This window comes from Dendropsophus ebraccatus, chromosome 1 (genome assembly GCF_027789765.1).
Source record: "Dendropsophus ebraccatus isolate aDenEbr1 chromosome 1, aDenEbr1.pat, whole genome shotgun sequence".
Taxonomy (NCBI): Eukaryota; Metazoa; Chordata; class Amphibia; order Anura; family Hylidae; genus Dendropsophus; species Dendropsophus ebraccatus.
Window position 1 is genome coordinate 115890333 of NC_091454.1, and position 19103 is coordinate 115909435.

The 19103-nt window shown below is 40.5% G+C and overlaps 1 protein-coding gene and 1 long non-coding RNA gene across 5 annotated transcripts in view; one reads left to right on the forward strand and one right to left on the reverse strand.

Annotated features, from left to right (window-relative positions):
- Window positions 1–11720, forward strand: part of LOC138797217 (uncharacterized) — a 50869-nt gene extending 39149 nt beyond the window's left edge. Inside the window, exon 4 of the long non-coding RNA XR_011363904.1 lies at window positions 11400–11720. This is a non-coding gene — a long non-coding RNA (uncharacterized lncRNA). The remainder of the gene's footprint in view (window positions 1–11399) is intronic.
- Window positions 1–19103, reverse strand: part of GRAMD4 (GRAM domain containing 4) — a 104108-nt gene that overhangs the window by 66996 nt on the left and 18009 nt on the right. For 3 of the 4 annotated variants that reach the window (XM_069977040.1, XM_069977030.1, XM_069977036.1), the window contains 2 exons: window positions 14433–14553; window positions 4926–5046 (listed from right to left, as the gene is read on the reverse strand). In XM_069977040.1, the coding sequence (XP_069833141.1) occupies window positions 4926–5046; window positions 14433–14553 (242 nt within the window). Of the gene's footprint in view, window positions 1–4925; window positions 5047–14432; window positions 14554–14773; window positions 14852–19103 lie in introns of those variants that run through there. The other variant, XM_069977045.1, reaches the window with a different exon arrangement.

Here is a 19103-nt window from a genome sequence, read left to right on the forward strand (position 1 = left end):
ATCTATTCCCAGCACCTGGGAAGGAGCGACACGGAGCAGAGCACACTTCAAAGCGTCGCAGGGCCGATGAGCGGAATACAGATTGGGACAAAGCGCTTTGCTTCGTCCTTACTGTATATTCTCTCATCTCTAATAGTATTTATCAAACAGTATGCTATACCATATCATGACCAAACATCTTTATATAGGGATTAGAGATAAGCGAATCTGAACCCGAACGTTCGGTATTTGATTAGCGGGGGCTGCTGAACTTGGATAAATCTCTAAGGTTGTCTGGAAAACATGGATACAGCCAATGACTATATCCATGTTTTCCACATAGCCTTAGGGCTTTATCCAATGGAAATCCCAGCACTCACCATATTCATCTCATAATTTTATTTGGTTCAAAACCGTAACAGTGTGAAACAGCAGAACGCGTTTCGGCTATATGCCTTTGTCAACTGCAGTTCTGCTGTTTCACACTGTTATGGTTTTGAACCAAATAAATTATGAGATGAATATGGTGAGTGCCGGGATTTCCATTTGATATACTACTTTGGGACTACGCTCCTTTCCTCGTGCACCACCAGCTTGCACGGAGTGCCGCTCTGATCCTTCTTAGGGCTTTATCCAACTTCAGCAGCCACCGCTAATCAAATGCCGAAAGTTCGGGTTCGGATCGACTCGAGCATGCACGAGGTTTACTCATCTCTAATAGGGATTAATGGGATTTCCGGGCACACATGAAACATCATCTGGAGCTCACTTAGGACTGGAAGACCAGCTTTAGGCTGTTTTTCTGCATTCCAATAAGGGTCAAAACCATGTCCACATTTCTTAACCATTTCTTAATGTTGCTGATAATCCAAGCAACATCAGAAGGCTATTGGGAAGAGGATGGGAACGAGGTTCAGACAGAGTTTGGACTGCATTCTTAACATGAATGTAGAAACATAGCCCTATTGCTTTACTGCAAGTGCCCAGAAAACCTCTTTAAATAATACCTCCATACAACTGCCATACGTTACAGAACAAACCGCAATATGGAAGATCAATTTTACCAATAATACCACCAAAAAGACCCAAATAATACTGCTGTATCATGACCTCTGACATTACATAGTAAGTGAATTTTATCATACTGTTACTGAGTAAAGACCAATATTACCCTTACACAGTGACTACCAGACAATGGAAATACACACCTGAGACAGACAGCAAATACCACACACAAAGAGCATGGAACTGGAATTCACAAGAATTTATTTATTTATTTATTTGGGGGGGGGAATGATGGTCCAGAAATAGCAGTTATAATTTTTATTTAGAATTTTTTATCTGGAATATGGGGGAAAGGGTGTGATTTTAACTTTTATTATGGGAGCTTTTTTTTTTATTCAACATAACTTTGGGTCTTAGAAGACTATTATAAGTTGTCCTTTGTCGATTCTAGATAACACTCATCACAGCTTTCTTGTAAGAAAACCGTGATTGGTATAAGGAATCAGAGAGGCTGTTCCTGCAGCCTCTATTAGCCGATAAGGTCGTAAACCACCAGACACCAGTGATCACCACTAGACCAACAGGTACTGGACAGGACCAACAGATTTGAAAAAGGGATCCAAAGGGTTAATTCCTGCCGAAGAGACGATCAGACACATAGTAACAGAGGGACACTCTGAATACTGGGAGGTCGGCTCCCAATCTCCAGCTATACTGGCAATGCTGTAAAGACATGTACGATAAAGTCTCAGTGCAGCTAAAGTCCCTATTACACAGGGCGATATTGAGGAGCAAACGAGCAATGTCAGCACTTGTTTGCTCCTCGTTCTGCTCGCTGGCGCCGCTATTGCACGATTCATCAGCAAGAGGGCAAGAGCAGTCGATAGCAGATAGTAGCAATCTACTGCCACCGCTCCTGTTCCACGGAGCGACGGCAGCAGATTGCTGCTATATGAATCGTTTGTCTTTCCACATGTTGAAAGACAAACTACAACGATCAGCCGACATCGTTCATGTCGGATAAACGTGGTGTTCTATTACACAAAACGATTATCGGCCATAACGACCAATATCAGACAATTATTGTTTTGTGTAATAGGACCTTAAGGGTTAAAGGGAACAGGTCATCAGAAAATTACCTATTGTTTTAAGTGTCACGGTCGTCATAAAAAAAAAAAACTTCTGACATGTCAGACCCGGACATATCAATACTTGACATGTCTCCCTGAGTATTTAGACCCTTACCGATCATGAATACAAGTGGGAAGAGGACTGGTCTGCTCCCCACTGTGCACTTGTACAAGAACACACCTGATAGAAGCTGAAGATGCTGAACATGGTCAGCTTAATAACTGTAACCCCCACCGCATATATCCCTCTCAGTTAGCCATGGTGCAGGCTGTCAGAACATTAATTTATTGATAGAGAGTAGTGGCAGACAGAGGAGGAGCTGGATAGACGCTGGGGGAGCCCACTACCATACTTCAGGCTGCTCTTCTAAGAGAAACTTATGCTTGCAGGGAGCCCCGCTAAAGAACCCACGGCCAGGGGACCAGCATGGAGAGGTAGAATATCTTTACCTACATCCCACCTAGGAAGACGCTTCCTATCTAGAGGAAACACTGTGGAGATGTCCGTCACGCCTTTATCTACTGCAGTGACCAGAAAACCTGAGACCATACTCTGCAAACTCTCCAGCAAATAGAACTCCTACACAGCCCTCCTACCGTATCTGCGGTGTCTTCATCAGTAAGTGTAGTTACTGGAAAAACATCTATTTTTCTGGCACATGGTGCAGGGTGAGGCAGGAACTTGCATATTTAAATTTTTGGGGGCATCAGTGGAGACTCTCAAAAACCCCGAAACAGCTGCTGTCTGTGGGTGGAAGCCTGCCTTTGCAAGCCCTTGTCATGATCGCAATACTCGCACCTTGAGTTAGACATTGACAAAAGGGGCCACCCTGTTGCTTCCCTGTCTATGTTCCAATACTCGCAACCGAGTGGGACTTAAGGGGTTATTTATCAGGGTGGCGTGGTGCTCTCCCCATCATGGAGGCACCCCGTTGGCAACAGGCTAGAGATATCTGGCTATCCCGTGTTTTGAGACTCGTAACTGAGGCTCCACGGACTCTTGTTTTGCATATTTAAATTTTTGGGGGCATCAGTGGAGACTCTTGATTGAGTACTTCATTGGAATTTTTTTCGCTGTTCTCCTTGAGTTCAGTGATTACTGTGTTTTGTTGAGGCAGGAACTAGTCATCTGGGCGGTGTTCGGGCCATGATTAGTCACGGTTTTCTGCCCGATTGACAGGCAAAGAAACTACTAACGGGTCTCATGGCCTGTCAATCATTCCCACAGAGCGTGCAGACGGACAGAGAGATGCAACCAGTCATGGCCCGAACACTGCCCAGATGACTAGTTCATGGCTCTCCTGCACACCACGCACCAGAATAAAAGATAGTAACTACACTTACCGATAAGGACACCACAGATACGGTACAGGGACAGTGTGGGAGCTCTGTTTATAGATCTGTGGTTAGCTTAAAGGGAAATAAAGAGGAAACATGGCCTAACCTGTGTTAATGGCAAATGATTTCTTGTGTAAGGGGGCATGCTGACTGTCTCAACCCCTAACAGAAAATGTCAGAGGAAAGAAAGTTAATGTAGGTTAAACACGTCATACAGAAACTCATTCCCCTCTATGCACTTAAATGAAAGTTCACCTCTGAGCCAAGGATGCATGTTGACAGTGTAGCTGGTGGAAACTGATACTTTATGCACACGGCCAGCTTGAAATGATACTCTGCCAAAACTGGACTGGCAACTTACAAGTTTGTTCATATCAGTAAAATCTAAGATTATTCTTAATGGGGTTTGTAATTACACATAAATGTTATGGAAACAGCCCCATTAGGATTTTTGGCACACATTTTCACAACATATTCTGCAACAAATCTGCCACCAAAAATGACAGCATCTCAACAAGCAATTTTTTACTTTCTCCAGCTCAGACTGCATTACTAATCAGATTTTTCTATAAAGAAAGTTCAGAGAACCCTTTACCAATGATTTGAATCAGAAGCTGTAAAAAGCATGTTGCTGAATAAAGTAAACTTACCATGAGCCAAGAGATATAATTCTTATTTTAGTCTGATGCTCCAGCGCTCAGATATAAGCTTCATAAATTTTATGCAAATTAGGAGTTAAAATGTACCAGTCATTTGTTAAAACCTTTGACATGTCATACAGACATGTCAAAAGTTTTGTTTGGTACAAGTCTGAACACTCAGACCCGGACCAATCAAAAAAAGTGTCAGAGACATGTCAAACGTTTTTAGAAACAACAGGACATTCCCTTGGGCTGCAAAAGCCCAGCAATGCTTAGCATACTACTCTAAATAAAGTGGGTTTTTACATGCAGTGGTGTTAAGAAAGAAGGGGCTTTTGAAACCCAAGGGAACACCCCGAGAACTTTAGCTTCCAATTTCTAAAAAAAAACTAAAAAAACTGTAAAGCTTATATCTCAGTTCTGGAGCAACAGTGTGATATAAAAGAGTATTAACAGCACTAAGTCAGTGTTTGAGAAGTGTTCACAAGTTCACATTTTTAACTGCAATTCTTGGCCAGGAATAGTTTTGAAATAAAAAGTAAATCTCAGATTTATCAGTGTGTACAACAGAGACTGATGTAAACTGCCCGAAGCAACCAATCACAGCTTAGCTTTTTTTTTTTTTACCAGAGCTGAAAGCTGAGCTGTAATTGGTTGCTATGGGCAGTTTAGACCAGGTTTTTTTTTACTATTTTACACACTTGATAAATCTGCATCTTGGCTTTCCTTTATCTGTATCCCTCATGTTTGATCTGTTCCTAACTTTGTATTCAGTAGATGCAATTAAAAATCTGAACATGTTAACATATCCTTAAACATAAGTTTACATTACCTCGCTTTCGCTAATTCAGCCATTTTTTGCTCCAGTTCTGTTCTTTTTTGCCTTTCCTTTTCCAGGTCCTGCTTTAATGTTTCAATGTTTGTCTCCTCTCGTAACTTTCTGAGCTCTTCCTCTGTAACAAAAAAACAGAAATAAAAAACTTAAACTTCAAAGTGACAATACCTATAAAGTGAAATATTATACAAGCAATTATTCTACAACAATAGTAATATAAACAATTTATATAGTGCAATTAATTCACAATATAGAGAGTACATGCACAGACAAAATCAGACATCACAGACTAGCAAGTTTCTACGCACAAAGCTATGTGAATATAATACTAATTAATAAACCAGGAGCACAATAGAAATATTAATCTATATTCATAACGGCATTATAAAGGAAAACTTGTGCTCCTCTAATGCTTGTAAGTCCTACTGTTTTTGCAAACTTCAATCCTACAAAAATATGTTAATTACTTCATTAGAAGCACTGGGGGGGGCCTCCTACACCCCCACCCCCAGAGCACAATTTGTCCCTTGTGTGTATTTAAGTATCCCTAAGGAGGCCGGTCTAAAGAAGCCATGAATATGTAAGAGGCAATGGGTGGAGCGAACAATACTCTGGAAGGCCAATGAATGCCCCCCAGTTCTCCTAACATACTCATTTACAAGCATAGGGAGAATTGCAACGGGCAGAGGAGGTTAGCAGCTACCAAGAGCCATCAGCAGGTTTGTCTGCACCTGCTGATAATTTATTTTAAAAGGAAAACTAATTGTCATATGAATAGTCACAGAAGGGGGAATGTATGCCACTGCACATTATTATTGTTAACAGTCTATATTCTGAGAATTGTTACAAGTGGTGTGCCACAAGGGTCTGTTCTGCGTCTTATTCTTTTTAATATAGTTGTAAGTGACATAGAAGGTTTGGTAGGTAAGGCCCCGTGAACACAGAGCAAGAGCAGCGGAGTTGTCCGCAGCGGAATGCCACCAGCCATAGTGTCATAATGACACTATGGGGGAGTCTCTCTCTCTCTCTCTAAGAATGAACATGTTCATTCTTCAGCGCCGAGAGATGCAGTGTGAGAGACTCCCATAAACTGTCATTATGACACGGAGGCTGGCGGCATACCGCTGCGGACAATTCTGCCGCTCTTGCTGTGTGCACGGGGCCTTCGGGTCCATTTACACAGAAAGATTATCTGACAGATTATCTGCAAAAGATTTGAAGCCAAAGCCAGAAACTGACTATAAACAGATCAGGTCATACAGAAAATCCTGAGATTTCTTCTCTTTTCAAATCCATTCCTGGCTTTGGCTTCAAATCTTTGACAGATAATCTGTCGGATAATCTTTCTGTGTAAATGGACACTTAGGTTAGCCTGTTTTCTGATTAAAAAAAAAAGTGTGAAATCGGGATGATATTCCTGTAGCTGTCAGTAATATGGAAAAGTATTTAGCTTTACTAGTTAGTATACAAAATAATGGAAACTGCAGTTCAGTTCAATGCTCAAATGTAAAATAATACACTTGGAGAGGAGGAATCCTTTATTCAAGTATTACAGTTCTGTGTCAACATTGTCTTCAGAGGAGAAGGATTTAGGGGTAGCGAATTCTGACAGCCTCAAAATGAGTCACCAGTGCAACCAGGCTGTGAGGAAAGTAAAATGCATGCTGGACTGTAGGAAGAGGGTGATTATGATTCTGGTGTATAGAGCTCTTGTGAGACCACGTCTGGAAAATTGTGTCCTGTTCTGGAGACCTAGTCTACATAAAAGATATTGATAAAACAGAACGGGTCCAAAAATCGGGCTACAAATAGCCCGATACCTTATACCTTCCAAATAGTGGTATAAGGCATAGAACAGGAAATGAGAAAAGACCTAAGGATCTAAATCTGTATAGTCTGGAGGAAAGAAAGGACAATCAAAAGCTTAACCCCTTAAGGTCAATGGCAATTTTCGTTTTTGCGCTTTTGTTTTTTCCACTTTATGTTTAAAAGGCCATAGCGCTTGCATTTTTTCACCTAGAGACCCATATGGGCCCTTTTTTTGCAATACCAATTGTACTTTGCAATGACAGAATTTATTTTTCCCAAAAATATGCTGCGAAGCTAGAAAAAAAAAATCATTTGCGCTGTCAAATGGCAAAAAAAAAAAAAAAAGGAATTTGTTTTCATTTCAGGGAGTTTTGTATTTACGCCGTTCGCCCTATGGTAAAACTGAAATGTTATGCATGTTCCTCAAGTTGTTACGATTACAACGATATGTAACATGTATAACTTTTATATTATTTAATGGCTTTTAAAAAAATGAAACCTTTTTATATAAATTAAATGTGTTTAAAATCGCTCCATTCCCAGGCTTATAGCGCTTTTATCCTTAGGTCTATGGGGTTGTGTGAGATGTCATTCTTTGCGCCATGATCTGTACTTTCTATATATTCTATATATCTATCTGTATATTCTATCTGTACTTTGCGCATATGCGACTTTTTGATCACTTTCTATTACATTTTTTCTGTATTTGATGCGACCAAAAATACACAATTTTGCACTTTGGAATTCTTTTGCGCATTCGCCATTTACCGTGCGAGATCGGGAATGTGATGACTTACTCACGTGTCGACACCAAATATGTTTGTATATTTGTTTATTTATATTTATAAAATGGAAAAAGGGGGTGATTTGGACTTTTATTAGGGGAGGGGATTTTTTTTTATTAATAAAAACACTTTACTTTTTTTTTTAATTAACAAGATGTCCCCCTGGGGGACTTCTATATACACAGCACTGACCTCTCAGAGATCAATGCTGTGTTTATACACAGCAATGATCATTGTAATCGGTGATACATTGCAGGCCACAGCAATGTATTGCCGAGCTGGGATCAGCGTCATTGCGACGCTGAGGCCCGGCCCGGCCAGAAGCACGGATTTCCCCCCCGTGATGGGATCCGTCCTACTAGACACGAGGGACATGAAGTATAAAGCATTTCAATGCAGCTGTCAGGTTTGACAGCTGCACTGAAATGCTTAATTAGCCGACACGGCAACGGGACCCGTGCTGGTTAATAGAGGCGCTCCCCGGCTGCAGATACCAGCGGGACCCCTCTCTGAACTTCTCCTACGCCACCATGACGTATGTTAAAGGCCTAAATAAGGTTCAATGGGGGAGTGTTTTTAATATTTTAATAAGAAATTGAACACAAGAAAAAAAGGGACACAATCTGAGGTTAGTTGGGGGGGGAAGACCAGAAGCAACATGAAAAATTATAACCGAATTTAAACATGCCTGGGATAAACATATCTATCCTACAATAATAAAGAAAGGAGATATAAAAAGGCAGACAAGATGGACCATGTGGGTCTATGTGGGAGATTTATTAAACATGGTGTAAAGTGAAACTGGCTCAGTCACCCCTAGCAACCAATCAGATTCCACTTTTCATTCCTCACAGACTCTTTGGAAAATGAAACACCACACACCACCTTTATTTCAAAAAACATGATTTGAAAGCAGTGTTGGAGGTTGCTTTTCCAGGTTGTTTTTAACCTTGTAAACATACCCAAAGCTGCATTCACATCAGAATTATAACCACATGCTGAAGTATACATCGGCAACCTGTCAAAATGAGATGCAAACATATAGTGCAATGTGTTGGCAGCATGCTACACATAGTCTTATAATGACTACATTCAGTCCATTTACCAAACATACACTGTTGCTGTGTTAGACTGAAAAATGTGGACTACTATGTTTCAAAGTCCTACACAGACAGGATATGGACCAAGCATAGTCACCATTAGTCTACGTTTGGCAAAGTAAGGTTAAACAGCCCCCACATGTGGTGCTATATGTCAGCGTACCTTTTTACAAGGTTGCAGATACTTTGCCAAGCATCCAAAAACGTGAAGTAAATGCAGAATAATAGTCACAATTCTTATATAAATCCTTATATAGCACCGATGCATGTCGAGGTGAACTCAAAAAGTTTAATTACACTTAGGCTAATGTAGCTAAAACAAAAAAAAAAACAATTTTCCCCTCTACAGATTCCACATCATTGTAAAGTTTCAGCTTCTTCCTTAGGAGATATGTGCATGACAAGCATTTTTGCTAGCATACATTTAAAAACAGATCATTCACTTCATAATATCCAGTAAAATCATGTTTATTCAGCAATGTCAAAAAAATAAATAAAAGACTCAAAATGTGATTTGTATGTGGAAAAAATGTTGAGAAAAAGTTAAAGCAGACCTCCATCAAAAATAGATATCAGGGACCGTGAGAAAAACTATAAAATACTTGCTAGATGGTATCGCTGCCATACAGTCATCCACTGCATGCCCCTAACCTATTCTGACCTCTGTGGGAGAGGTCTTAGGGAAGAGGGCACATTCCTCCAATATGGTGGAGCACAAAAAAAGTCTCCTGAAGCACTTCTTGACAGCAACCTACATGGTGATACCGCAAAACTACAGTGCCCTCAATTCTGGAGTGGCTGCACTAACTCAAGAGCATCATAAGAATGGAGATCATTGCGGAGGTGCATTGGTTGTTCTGATGGGTAACCAAATTTTCTAAGACTTCTGACTTGAGGATCCTGTTGAGCGACTTCTCAATCCCTAACCTTCAGGCCCTCCCTTACTCCCTCCCATTACCTATACTTAAAGGACACCTGTCACCCCCCGTGCCGGGGTGACAGGCTCCCGACCCCCTGTTAGATGCCCCTATACTCACGTGATCCCGCTTCCTGAGCCGGTCGGGTCACAGAGATATCAGCTCCCGAAGCGCGCGCTGACAGGAGAGTCAGACGCCCTTAGAGAATGGATGGGGAGTCCGATGCTCCTTCATTCTCTATGGGCATCGGACTCATCTCTCAGCGTGCGCGCGCTGGGCGTCGGGCGCTGATATCTCCGTGACCCGACTGGCTCAGGAAGCGGGGTCACGTGAGTATAGGGGGATCTAACAGGGGGTCGGGAGCCTGTCACCCCGGCACAGGGGTGACAGGTCCTCTTTAAGACTGCTAACATGTTGTGTCATATATAATATATATATAATATATATATATATATATATATATATATATATATATATATATATATTATAAATAGATAGAGAGAGAGAGAGAGAGAGAGAGCATAATTCGTTCCAGGACCACGCTTGTAATCCAAATCCACTCTTAAACCAAAGCACATTTTCCCATAAAAAATAACTGATATGCAGAGAATTGGTTCCACACCCCAAAAATAATGATTTATTATTCTGAAAAACACATAAAACAGATGAGAAAAACATTCAGAAACAGCAGAATATGTGATATTATGAAGTTACTGTACAATAATGGAGAGGATGGGAAACACAAGGGCGGACAGAGACTGCAGGGAGCATGAAGGAATGAGCAGGACAGATGTGAGCACAGTATAGCAGAGGAGAGAGGGGTTACAGTTGTGGAGAGATTACCTTCACAGTCCTGTCCCCTGATGTAAGCCCCAGCCTGAAGTGGATCTGCTATGATTTTGAAGGTGAGGTAGACTTCCTGGCTCAGAGTACAGTGCTGTAAACCACCCTGTGCAGGCCATGCCCCTCCTCCACTCGCCCTCCCACCCAGTACAGGGAGCTCTTAAACCAAAGCAATGCTCTTAAACAGAGTCACAATTTTGAAAAACTGAGCTCTTAAACCAAAACGCTATTAAACCAAGTTACACACACACACACAAGTTACTGTTAAATTCTGGAACATTTATATTGTCTTTTATGCAAATTCCATGTAAAACATATCACTTTGTTAACACTGTAAATTTATCCTGTTTAATAAAAACATTATGCAAACAGGAGACGGTAAACTGAATAAAGTTTCCGCCTAGTTACAATCGTAAGTTCCTTATGAAATCAATGGGAACATCAGGACAAACTCCTCATTCATCCTTTCCTGTATAGAGTCCCCCCCCCCATCCCAGCACTGTACAGGATGGGAGATGGTGGTGCACTGCCTGTACTACTACTGTACTGTATATGCACGCCAGCAGTCTTATACAGCACTGTACTGTATGTGAAACCTCACCAGTGCCAAACTCACCAGGTACACCTCACAATCCACGTTAACAAAAACGTTCAGATACCAAGCAAAGTTTGAATTCTGAAAGCTATTTCCAGCTAAATTTTCATTAGAATACCGCGGTATTACTGTACTTTAAGACTGGGTGCCCAAAAAGTGTTTGAGAACCAAAGCAAAGTTTACTTTAAAATACTGTTTGAGTTCCGAGCAGTTTGAGAACCAAGGTACCACTGTATATCAATTAACTACTATTACCCTGTACCTGAATCCACAGAGATCAGAACTGAGCGAAATTTAGAAGTAGATTTGCAGTCAGTGTCACCCAGTCATTGCCGTGACCATTTATAATTGATTTCACCACTGTGCAAAATCCACAAGTAACGCATGCATTTTTATTTTTTTTTGCTTCATATTCCCGACAGATCTGCATGAAAGAATTCTGATGCCTGTGGAATAATCCTAAGTGCAAGCGCCTAGGAAAGCACAAGCTGTAAATACGACCCCACCTCTGGGGAAAATCAGTTGCTGCTGCAGGGGGAAATGTAATATTGCAACATGGCCATTCCGATAAAAGGTCGTCCTAAAGTCTATCAGAAGAGACGCCACTTGTACAGTGCAGATTTTTGTCTCAAAGTGGGTGACGCCAAGTGGGGGAAAACCCCTCTATGATACCCTTTAGAGAAATGTGTCAGAGAATTACCTGTTTAAAGCCATCTCTTGTTAAAACCATATTCAAGAATTAATTTTTTTAATTTTCCTTTAATTTTACTTTCTATGATGTAAAATAATTCTGAAATTTTACATTTATCATTCTTAACACTCAACCTAAATGTAAAGGCCTGTCTGCTACACTGGTGCTCATTTACAGAGCCTATTAGGGTGGGTTCACACTGGGGCTGGGCGATTAATCGAATTAATTCAATTCATTTGCCTACATTTTGAAATTCAAATTCAATTTCTTTGAAAAAAAAAAACCGTGCGCTCTGACCTGCAGGGGGAGAAGTGGCACTCCGAAGAAGCTACTCCCGCACCTGCTGCTAGCCCGGACACCCGCACACACCTAGGATATCGCTACCACCGCCGCTGCTCTCCTGCCATGCGGGCATGTCCTGTGTGAGTCCAGCGGGCACGGTGTTCTGTGCCACCGCACATGCTGGGATCATGCACCCCCAGTTTCACCTCCACTGGTGAGGTCTCCTCCCCGGCTCCTGTACAGTGAGCGGTGACCGCAAAAGGTCAGAGGTGCCTGGCTGGTATAGGAGCGATAAGTTTAAAATTTTAATCGGTCAGCGCAGGGTCACACCACCCTGAGTGTCAGTTATACTAGTGGGGCTTCATAGACATATATTGAAAATCATTAACACTTCTAACCCTACGAAAAAATAAAGTGCAAATGTACAAATGCCATGATTATAATATACTTTATTGAAAATCTAACCAATTGAAAACAGCTTAAGGGTAGCTTTACACGTAACGCAACTGCAGCGGATTTAACGCTGAGAGTTTGCAGTGAAATCCGCTGTGACTCTTCTCCTTTAAGTTTTATTAGGATTACATACTCAAGCTCCAACTTGTTCTGTGGCTCCCGATGTTTGGACGTCCCGCTCAGCCAATCAGTGCGCTGTCCCACTCACATATTTGCAGCGGGATGAAAATTCTGCTGCAAATATGTAATCCTATTGAAACTGACAGGAGGGGAAATGCAACGGATTTCGCTGCGATACGGTTGTGTGTGAAGCTCCCCAAATTTATCCTTACCCCTATAAACAACAAAGTTTGTATAGGTACTGGGTCCTCCTTATCCACATATAATAGATCAGTACATGAAATAAAGAACTAGCATGAAATAAAGTATATAACATAAATTACATGAACTTTAGTAGTACAGGTAAAGTGCATATAGCGCCAAGTAAGCAATTCCCAAATCACAGATGGTCAACAATATAAAAAGGCATCTATAGCTAAAAGAGAGCTCTTTTCACATAGATCACACATCAGCAGAAGATTACTTTGACTATAGTTAAAAATGAATTGCATAAGAAAAGAGTAGAAGAATCACATACAGTGTGAAGTGTGAACCATTTGAGCAAAAGCAAAGATGCAAGCAGTAACAAGAAATTAAGCTCATAAACGTCTTTGATTATTCTTCAAAGTAATACAAGACCGTTCTCAGGGAATACTTTTTTTTACTGATTAGAGCCACATACTAAAACATGATTTTTTTGTAACAAGTTTACTGAGGTAATATAGTTTGTTTTTTGTCTATTAATTATTAATACATTATGGGAGCAGCCATTTTGCATGCCCTGTTAGTGCTATTTAGAGATAAGCTTTACAGCAAACCTCATGGACCCAATAGTATGGCACACACCCTATTCATTTGTATGAGAGATTGAATACATGGTATTGCTTTATACTATAGATAGTAAAATTGTAAAAAAAAATTATATATATTTTTTTATTATTATTATTTTTTTTTTTTTTAAACATAAAACACCTAATTTAAATAGGTTGTTTTCTGATTACAAATTCTATTTAAACACTCAACAAACCTAATGATTGTACCACTTTTACAGTTTTCATAAGCAAACCCTTTCCATATACATATGTTGGGGTTTATGTTGTATACTGTTCAATTCCAATATAGCTGTCTCCATGGGTTTCAATCCTGTAATATGGTCATGGGATTACTAGCTAGAAAATCAATTCATTCATCAGAAAATCAATACTTAGTAGACACAAATTGCAGAGGGCATGGTTATCACAAAACCAGATTTTGGTCTTTGATACAGATAATGGAATTAATTAGTTTAGCAACCAGATACCATAATAATACTGTGATATTATCAATACTTTAATTTAAAAAAATAATCTGTGAATTTTCTGAGTTGCCCGAGTACCCTTACCTAAATCTGCAAGTCAGAGCTGTAGATTTGGTGCAGGGGGAGGGCACACTCCACTACATCCCATGTGTCATGTCCCTCTGCCTGCCCACCTTAGCCATAATTATTATCTTTCATAGATGGAGCTAAATGGTGGCTTACTTGTTGCATAACCTAGTAATGACATCCTTTATTTTACAATAGTGTACAAAAGTGAAACAGGTGCTGTGAGCTAGGACTTAAGGGACTGGTGTTTGCTCAGTACCCTTTCTCCACCTCCATATTCTTTCTATGACCCTGGGGCCAATTCACCTTATTTATTTATTTTTAAAAAAAGAACAGCCCAAACCAAGGTCCTTTGACATCTACACAGAACACCTGTATGGTATGTGCTCCTAGATTATTCAAAGGTTAATGCCAAATATAGCATAACCAATGATCAAAGTTGCTCAATCCTTTATTAAAAAAGATTTTGATCATTAGGATACACAACATTACACAAGGCACTGAAGCATCACTATAAAAACAGCATGCACAGAGATGATGGAATTTTTAAGGATATACTTTACTTACGCAGAAAGTGTTTTTCCAGCAAGGCAATTTCCAGATGCCCCTTAACCTCGTTGAGCCGGTCAGTCTCTGTCCGGTTATATTCCGGTATTCCAGAAGCCATGATGATGGTTACTGAATTAGCCTAAGAAATGGTTAAACAGCAAGATCAGCCAAATCAATCAGAAACACTAAACACTCTGCAGCATGAACATGTTAATTATGCAAGCTTTACTTATATACACAGCAAAATGAGAATTTCCTTCTGTATACAACTAGTCAAATTACATAGTGCATGTCATCATCTAAATAAAGCAGGCCTGGCACTCTGCTCCAAGAACATTGGTAAATAAGGAAGCCTTAACCTTCTCCTTCAGCTGCGGTCAAAGGACAGATCCTGCAGTATCAGATGTGTCATGTAATGTAGAACAGCAGCATTCTGGTGAGGTCCAAACTAGAGCAGAAAAGATTTTTTTTTTTTCCTCCACCAGCTTAGAAAGAGAAATAGGATTCCTGCATGCACGCAGGCGCAGACATGTACAGTCAGCATTCCTGCAGCAGTAAGGGAAGCAGAGACGTCACTGATGCCTTATAAAATGATAGGGAGGGAACAAGTAAAACACTGCATGCCTGCAAGACTCCACATAGATAGTATCCATTTTCCCAGGGGGTATGGTGTAAATGATGCTGCTCGATGAATGAATCCGATTTACACACATGCAGTGTTAATTATAAGTCTACTGGTGCGGCTGCAGGCACAAAATAAAGCCAAATCCACAACACAGATATGGTGTATTCATCACTGAGCTTTTATACACTAAATTACATGTCATAGGGAATAATCTTTTGTCTGTCATTAACTTTGGAAGCCCACAGTTTTACCATCCAGAGAATAATAAGCATGTGTGACATGTCACATAGAGAATGACTCCTAACTTATATTACTGTATACATTATAAACAATAATACTTATTGAGGGTACAAACCCACTTGACGCATTTGCTGCGTGAATCAGTCTTAAAAATAAGCAGGCAAAACTCAGGTTGGCTTAATACAATTGTTCTGCGTTAAAATACGCAATCGCATATTTTTGAAGCGTAAAGCTACATGCGTTTTTCGCACAGGTTGTTAACAACTGATGCTTTGCTAACAACAAGCTTCACGCTTCAAAAATACGCTATTGCGTATTTTAACGCAGATCAATTGTATAAAGCCAACCTGCGTTTTGCCTGCTTATTTTTAAGACTGATTCACGCAGCAAATACGTCAAGTGGGTTTGTACCCTGATACTTATTTCATTACATGATGCACAGAAATTTTTTTTAAAATAATTTGTTTCACAACCACGCAACCAAAGTCTGGCAGCTTTTTTTTTTTTTTTTACGCTTTTCGCTCACAGCAATTGTTAGTACTTTTGTATTACTGTTTGAAAGCTTTAGGCTTGAGTTTGAAAAATGTAATGTTTTTACAATCATTTTACACTTTTAAGATCTCTAAAGAAATCCTAAAAGTAAATTTATATTATGGTCTCATATGTAAAATGACCTAGCTTGGGGAAGTACCGCAAACACTTGAAGGGGTAGAGTTTATCAAGGTTTTCATTTTTTAATATAATTTTATTATACATGTATACCCAGCAACACTTTCACCTGACTGGTGCCTCTATTGTATTTACGATGCTCAGTAGGCTTTTCTGTACTTTTTGCAGAAGAGAGGAAAAAAAAGAAAAAAAAAAAAAAAACTTACCGGCCACCACATGTAGTCAATGAGGAGTTAAACACTACATGAACTCATTTGCAGAGAATCACGTTTTGGGTAGCTTCACACATACCGGATTGCAGCAGATTTCACCCTGCAAGTTCTGCTGCGATTCCTGGTACTGTCATTTTCTATTGGTTTCACAACAGTTACCTGGCCGCACTCCTGCTTGCTCCCGGATCACAGACATCCTGCTCAGCCAATCAATGGCTGCAGAGGGGCAGCACACTGACTGGCTGAGCAGGATACCAAGAAGCCTGAGACGCAAGCAGGAGCACGGCCAGGTAACGTATTAGCCATGCAGCTCTGGGTTAAGTTCAGGGGCTTTAAATACAGCGGAATGAAACCCGATAAAAGTACATAAAACACAAAAAATGAAAGTTCCCGGAATTGCAGCAGGACTTACAGCGAGAAATCTGCTGTGATCCAGTACGTGTGAAGCTACCTTACATTGTATCCTCTCAACCAATCTGCATTTAAAAGCTGCTAAGGATAAAGATTAAACAAAAACACCTTGGGGAAGATTTATCAAAGGGTGTAAAATTTAGACTGGTGCAAACTGCCCATATGGACTGTTATGGCATTATACCAACCCCAAACTTTAAAAGGTATGATGGGAATTGTAGTTTTGCAAAAGCTGGAGAACCGAAGGTTCTCCATATAGAGTATTTAAATAGACATTGTTTTCACATAGTCATAATTTATACAAGAACAATCCAGCAACATACATACAGGACTATTTTTAATTCAATACTATTTTTAATTATTTTTTTGCCCATATTTTTTGCTCATTTTACAGGTATACAAGACTACGAGGGCTCTACAAGAGTTATATTTTGGGGTTGTCAATTCACTATACATATACTGTGCAACTCCCATATTACATTAAGATAGATAGATACATACATAGATAGATAGAACTATTAATGATCTATTCCATTGTGTGCTGATTAAGTAAAGCACCACATTCTTGTTTACCATTATACCAATCCCACCTATTGGAGAAATACACATTGTGGCTATGTTAACACTATGTACTTTTAATGACAAGGTCAGTTCTTGGCATAAAAAAAAAAAAAAAAAGAACAGCATTGAAATCTACTGAAACAGCAGTTGTTAAATATGGCCGTGGAAATAATTGACCTGTCAACTATTTCTGGCCATTGTTTCCAAAAAGGGGTCGGAAATAATTGACAGTTCACACACAGTGTGGCTATCTTGCGGTCGTAGTGTGAGAATCAATGTCTAACTGATTCTCAGTCACACTAATATGGCGGCCAAATCGCAATAATTTAAAATAATGTTCATCCGTCCGATAATGCAGTATCAGCTGGATGAACATGTAAAACAGCGGCCGCTGAGTGACACTGCAAACAATGGCTGCTGTTTTTATATAATGTGAACATAGAATGAGGGTACACTGACATTTACTTAAAGGGGTTGGCCACTTTATAGTAAAATTGTTTTGTGTAAGTAAGTGTATTCACATTACGTACTGACAGCAGCTCCCTGTGTACCTCAAAGAGCTAAAATCAGACTCCCCTCCTCCAGGCTGTGCTGTCCTGCTCTGTGGTGATTCTGTCCATAAGATGGCAGACATGGAGGAGCATACACAGGCTCAGTGATGGACACTGGGGGGCAGGGCCTGGTCACATGCTCCTCCATGTCGGCCATCTTAAGGACAGACTCCCAAAGAGCAGGGCAGCCCAGCTTGGAGAAGGGAAGTCTGATTTTAGCCCTATGAGGCACACAGGGAGCTGCTGTCAGTATAAACAGTGAGTACACTAATACTGTACACTAAACCAGTGATTTTTCAACCTTTTTTGAGCCGCGGCACACTTTTTATACTTAAAAAATCCCGGGGCACACCACCAACCAAAATGGCACAAAATGACACTAAAACAGTACATATAGTTAATAATATAGATTCTAAATGTATTTATACTAACTCAGTGTGAAACCTGGGCCTGTTTTCTTCTTCCCCCTGTGCTTCTCTCCTGTGCTTCTCTCCACCATACTTCTCCCCCCTGCTTCTCTCCTGTGCTTCTCTCCCCCAAACTTCTCTCCCCCTGCTTCTCCCCCATCCCCAGGTTTCTCTCCCCCATTGTTTTTTCCTGTTTCACAGGGGAACCATAGTTTGGGGAACTTTCCCCGCGGCACACCCGACCATGTGTCACGGCACACTAGTGTGCCACGGCACACTGGTTGAAAATCACTGCACTAAACTATCACAATAAAGGGGCCAACCCCTTTAATTTACTGCAGATTGCACACTGTGGATTTTCTGCTGCGGATTGCAGTTGGGCCGCATCTCCTGGCTGGGGAGAGGGCCCAACTGTCATAAAGCAGTCTAACATATGAATGCAGAAGGAAGCTCTTTTGCCTAATACGACCTATTAAAGTTTCCTATATTTGCTTGCACTATTGATTTCTGCAAAGTTGTTTGAACAGACTGTTAAACGTTAATGCTTTAGGAGTAGTGACAAGGTGATTTTAGTGTCTTCACTGCCGTTATTGAGCCCTGAGAGTCCCCTCGATAAAGCACGGCTATTTCTCATCCTCTGCATTTCAGAGAGCAGGAACACAGACGCTTGCCAGTAGTACTTACAGATGGACTTCCTTTCCTTTACTTTGCTGGTCAATTACAGGACAGTACCTAACCTTCTCTCATATGCCATGAGGTAGTGCTGAAGAAAGAGCAGTGGCTTCATCAGTCTGGCACTCTGCTAGGGCATAATATACACAAGACAAAGCTATAGATCCAAATGATTGCAAGGGACCCACACAATATTATGCAGGTGATTTTAATGTTATGACCGTGTACATTACCTGCCCTTTATACATTTTCACTGTCTTAATGGGGAAAAAAGGGGACAGAAAAATATAGCAAAAAATCCAGAATGAGTAGGTGTTCTCAAATTAAGAGCCTGGAATTCT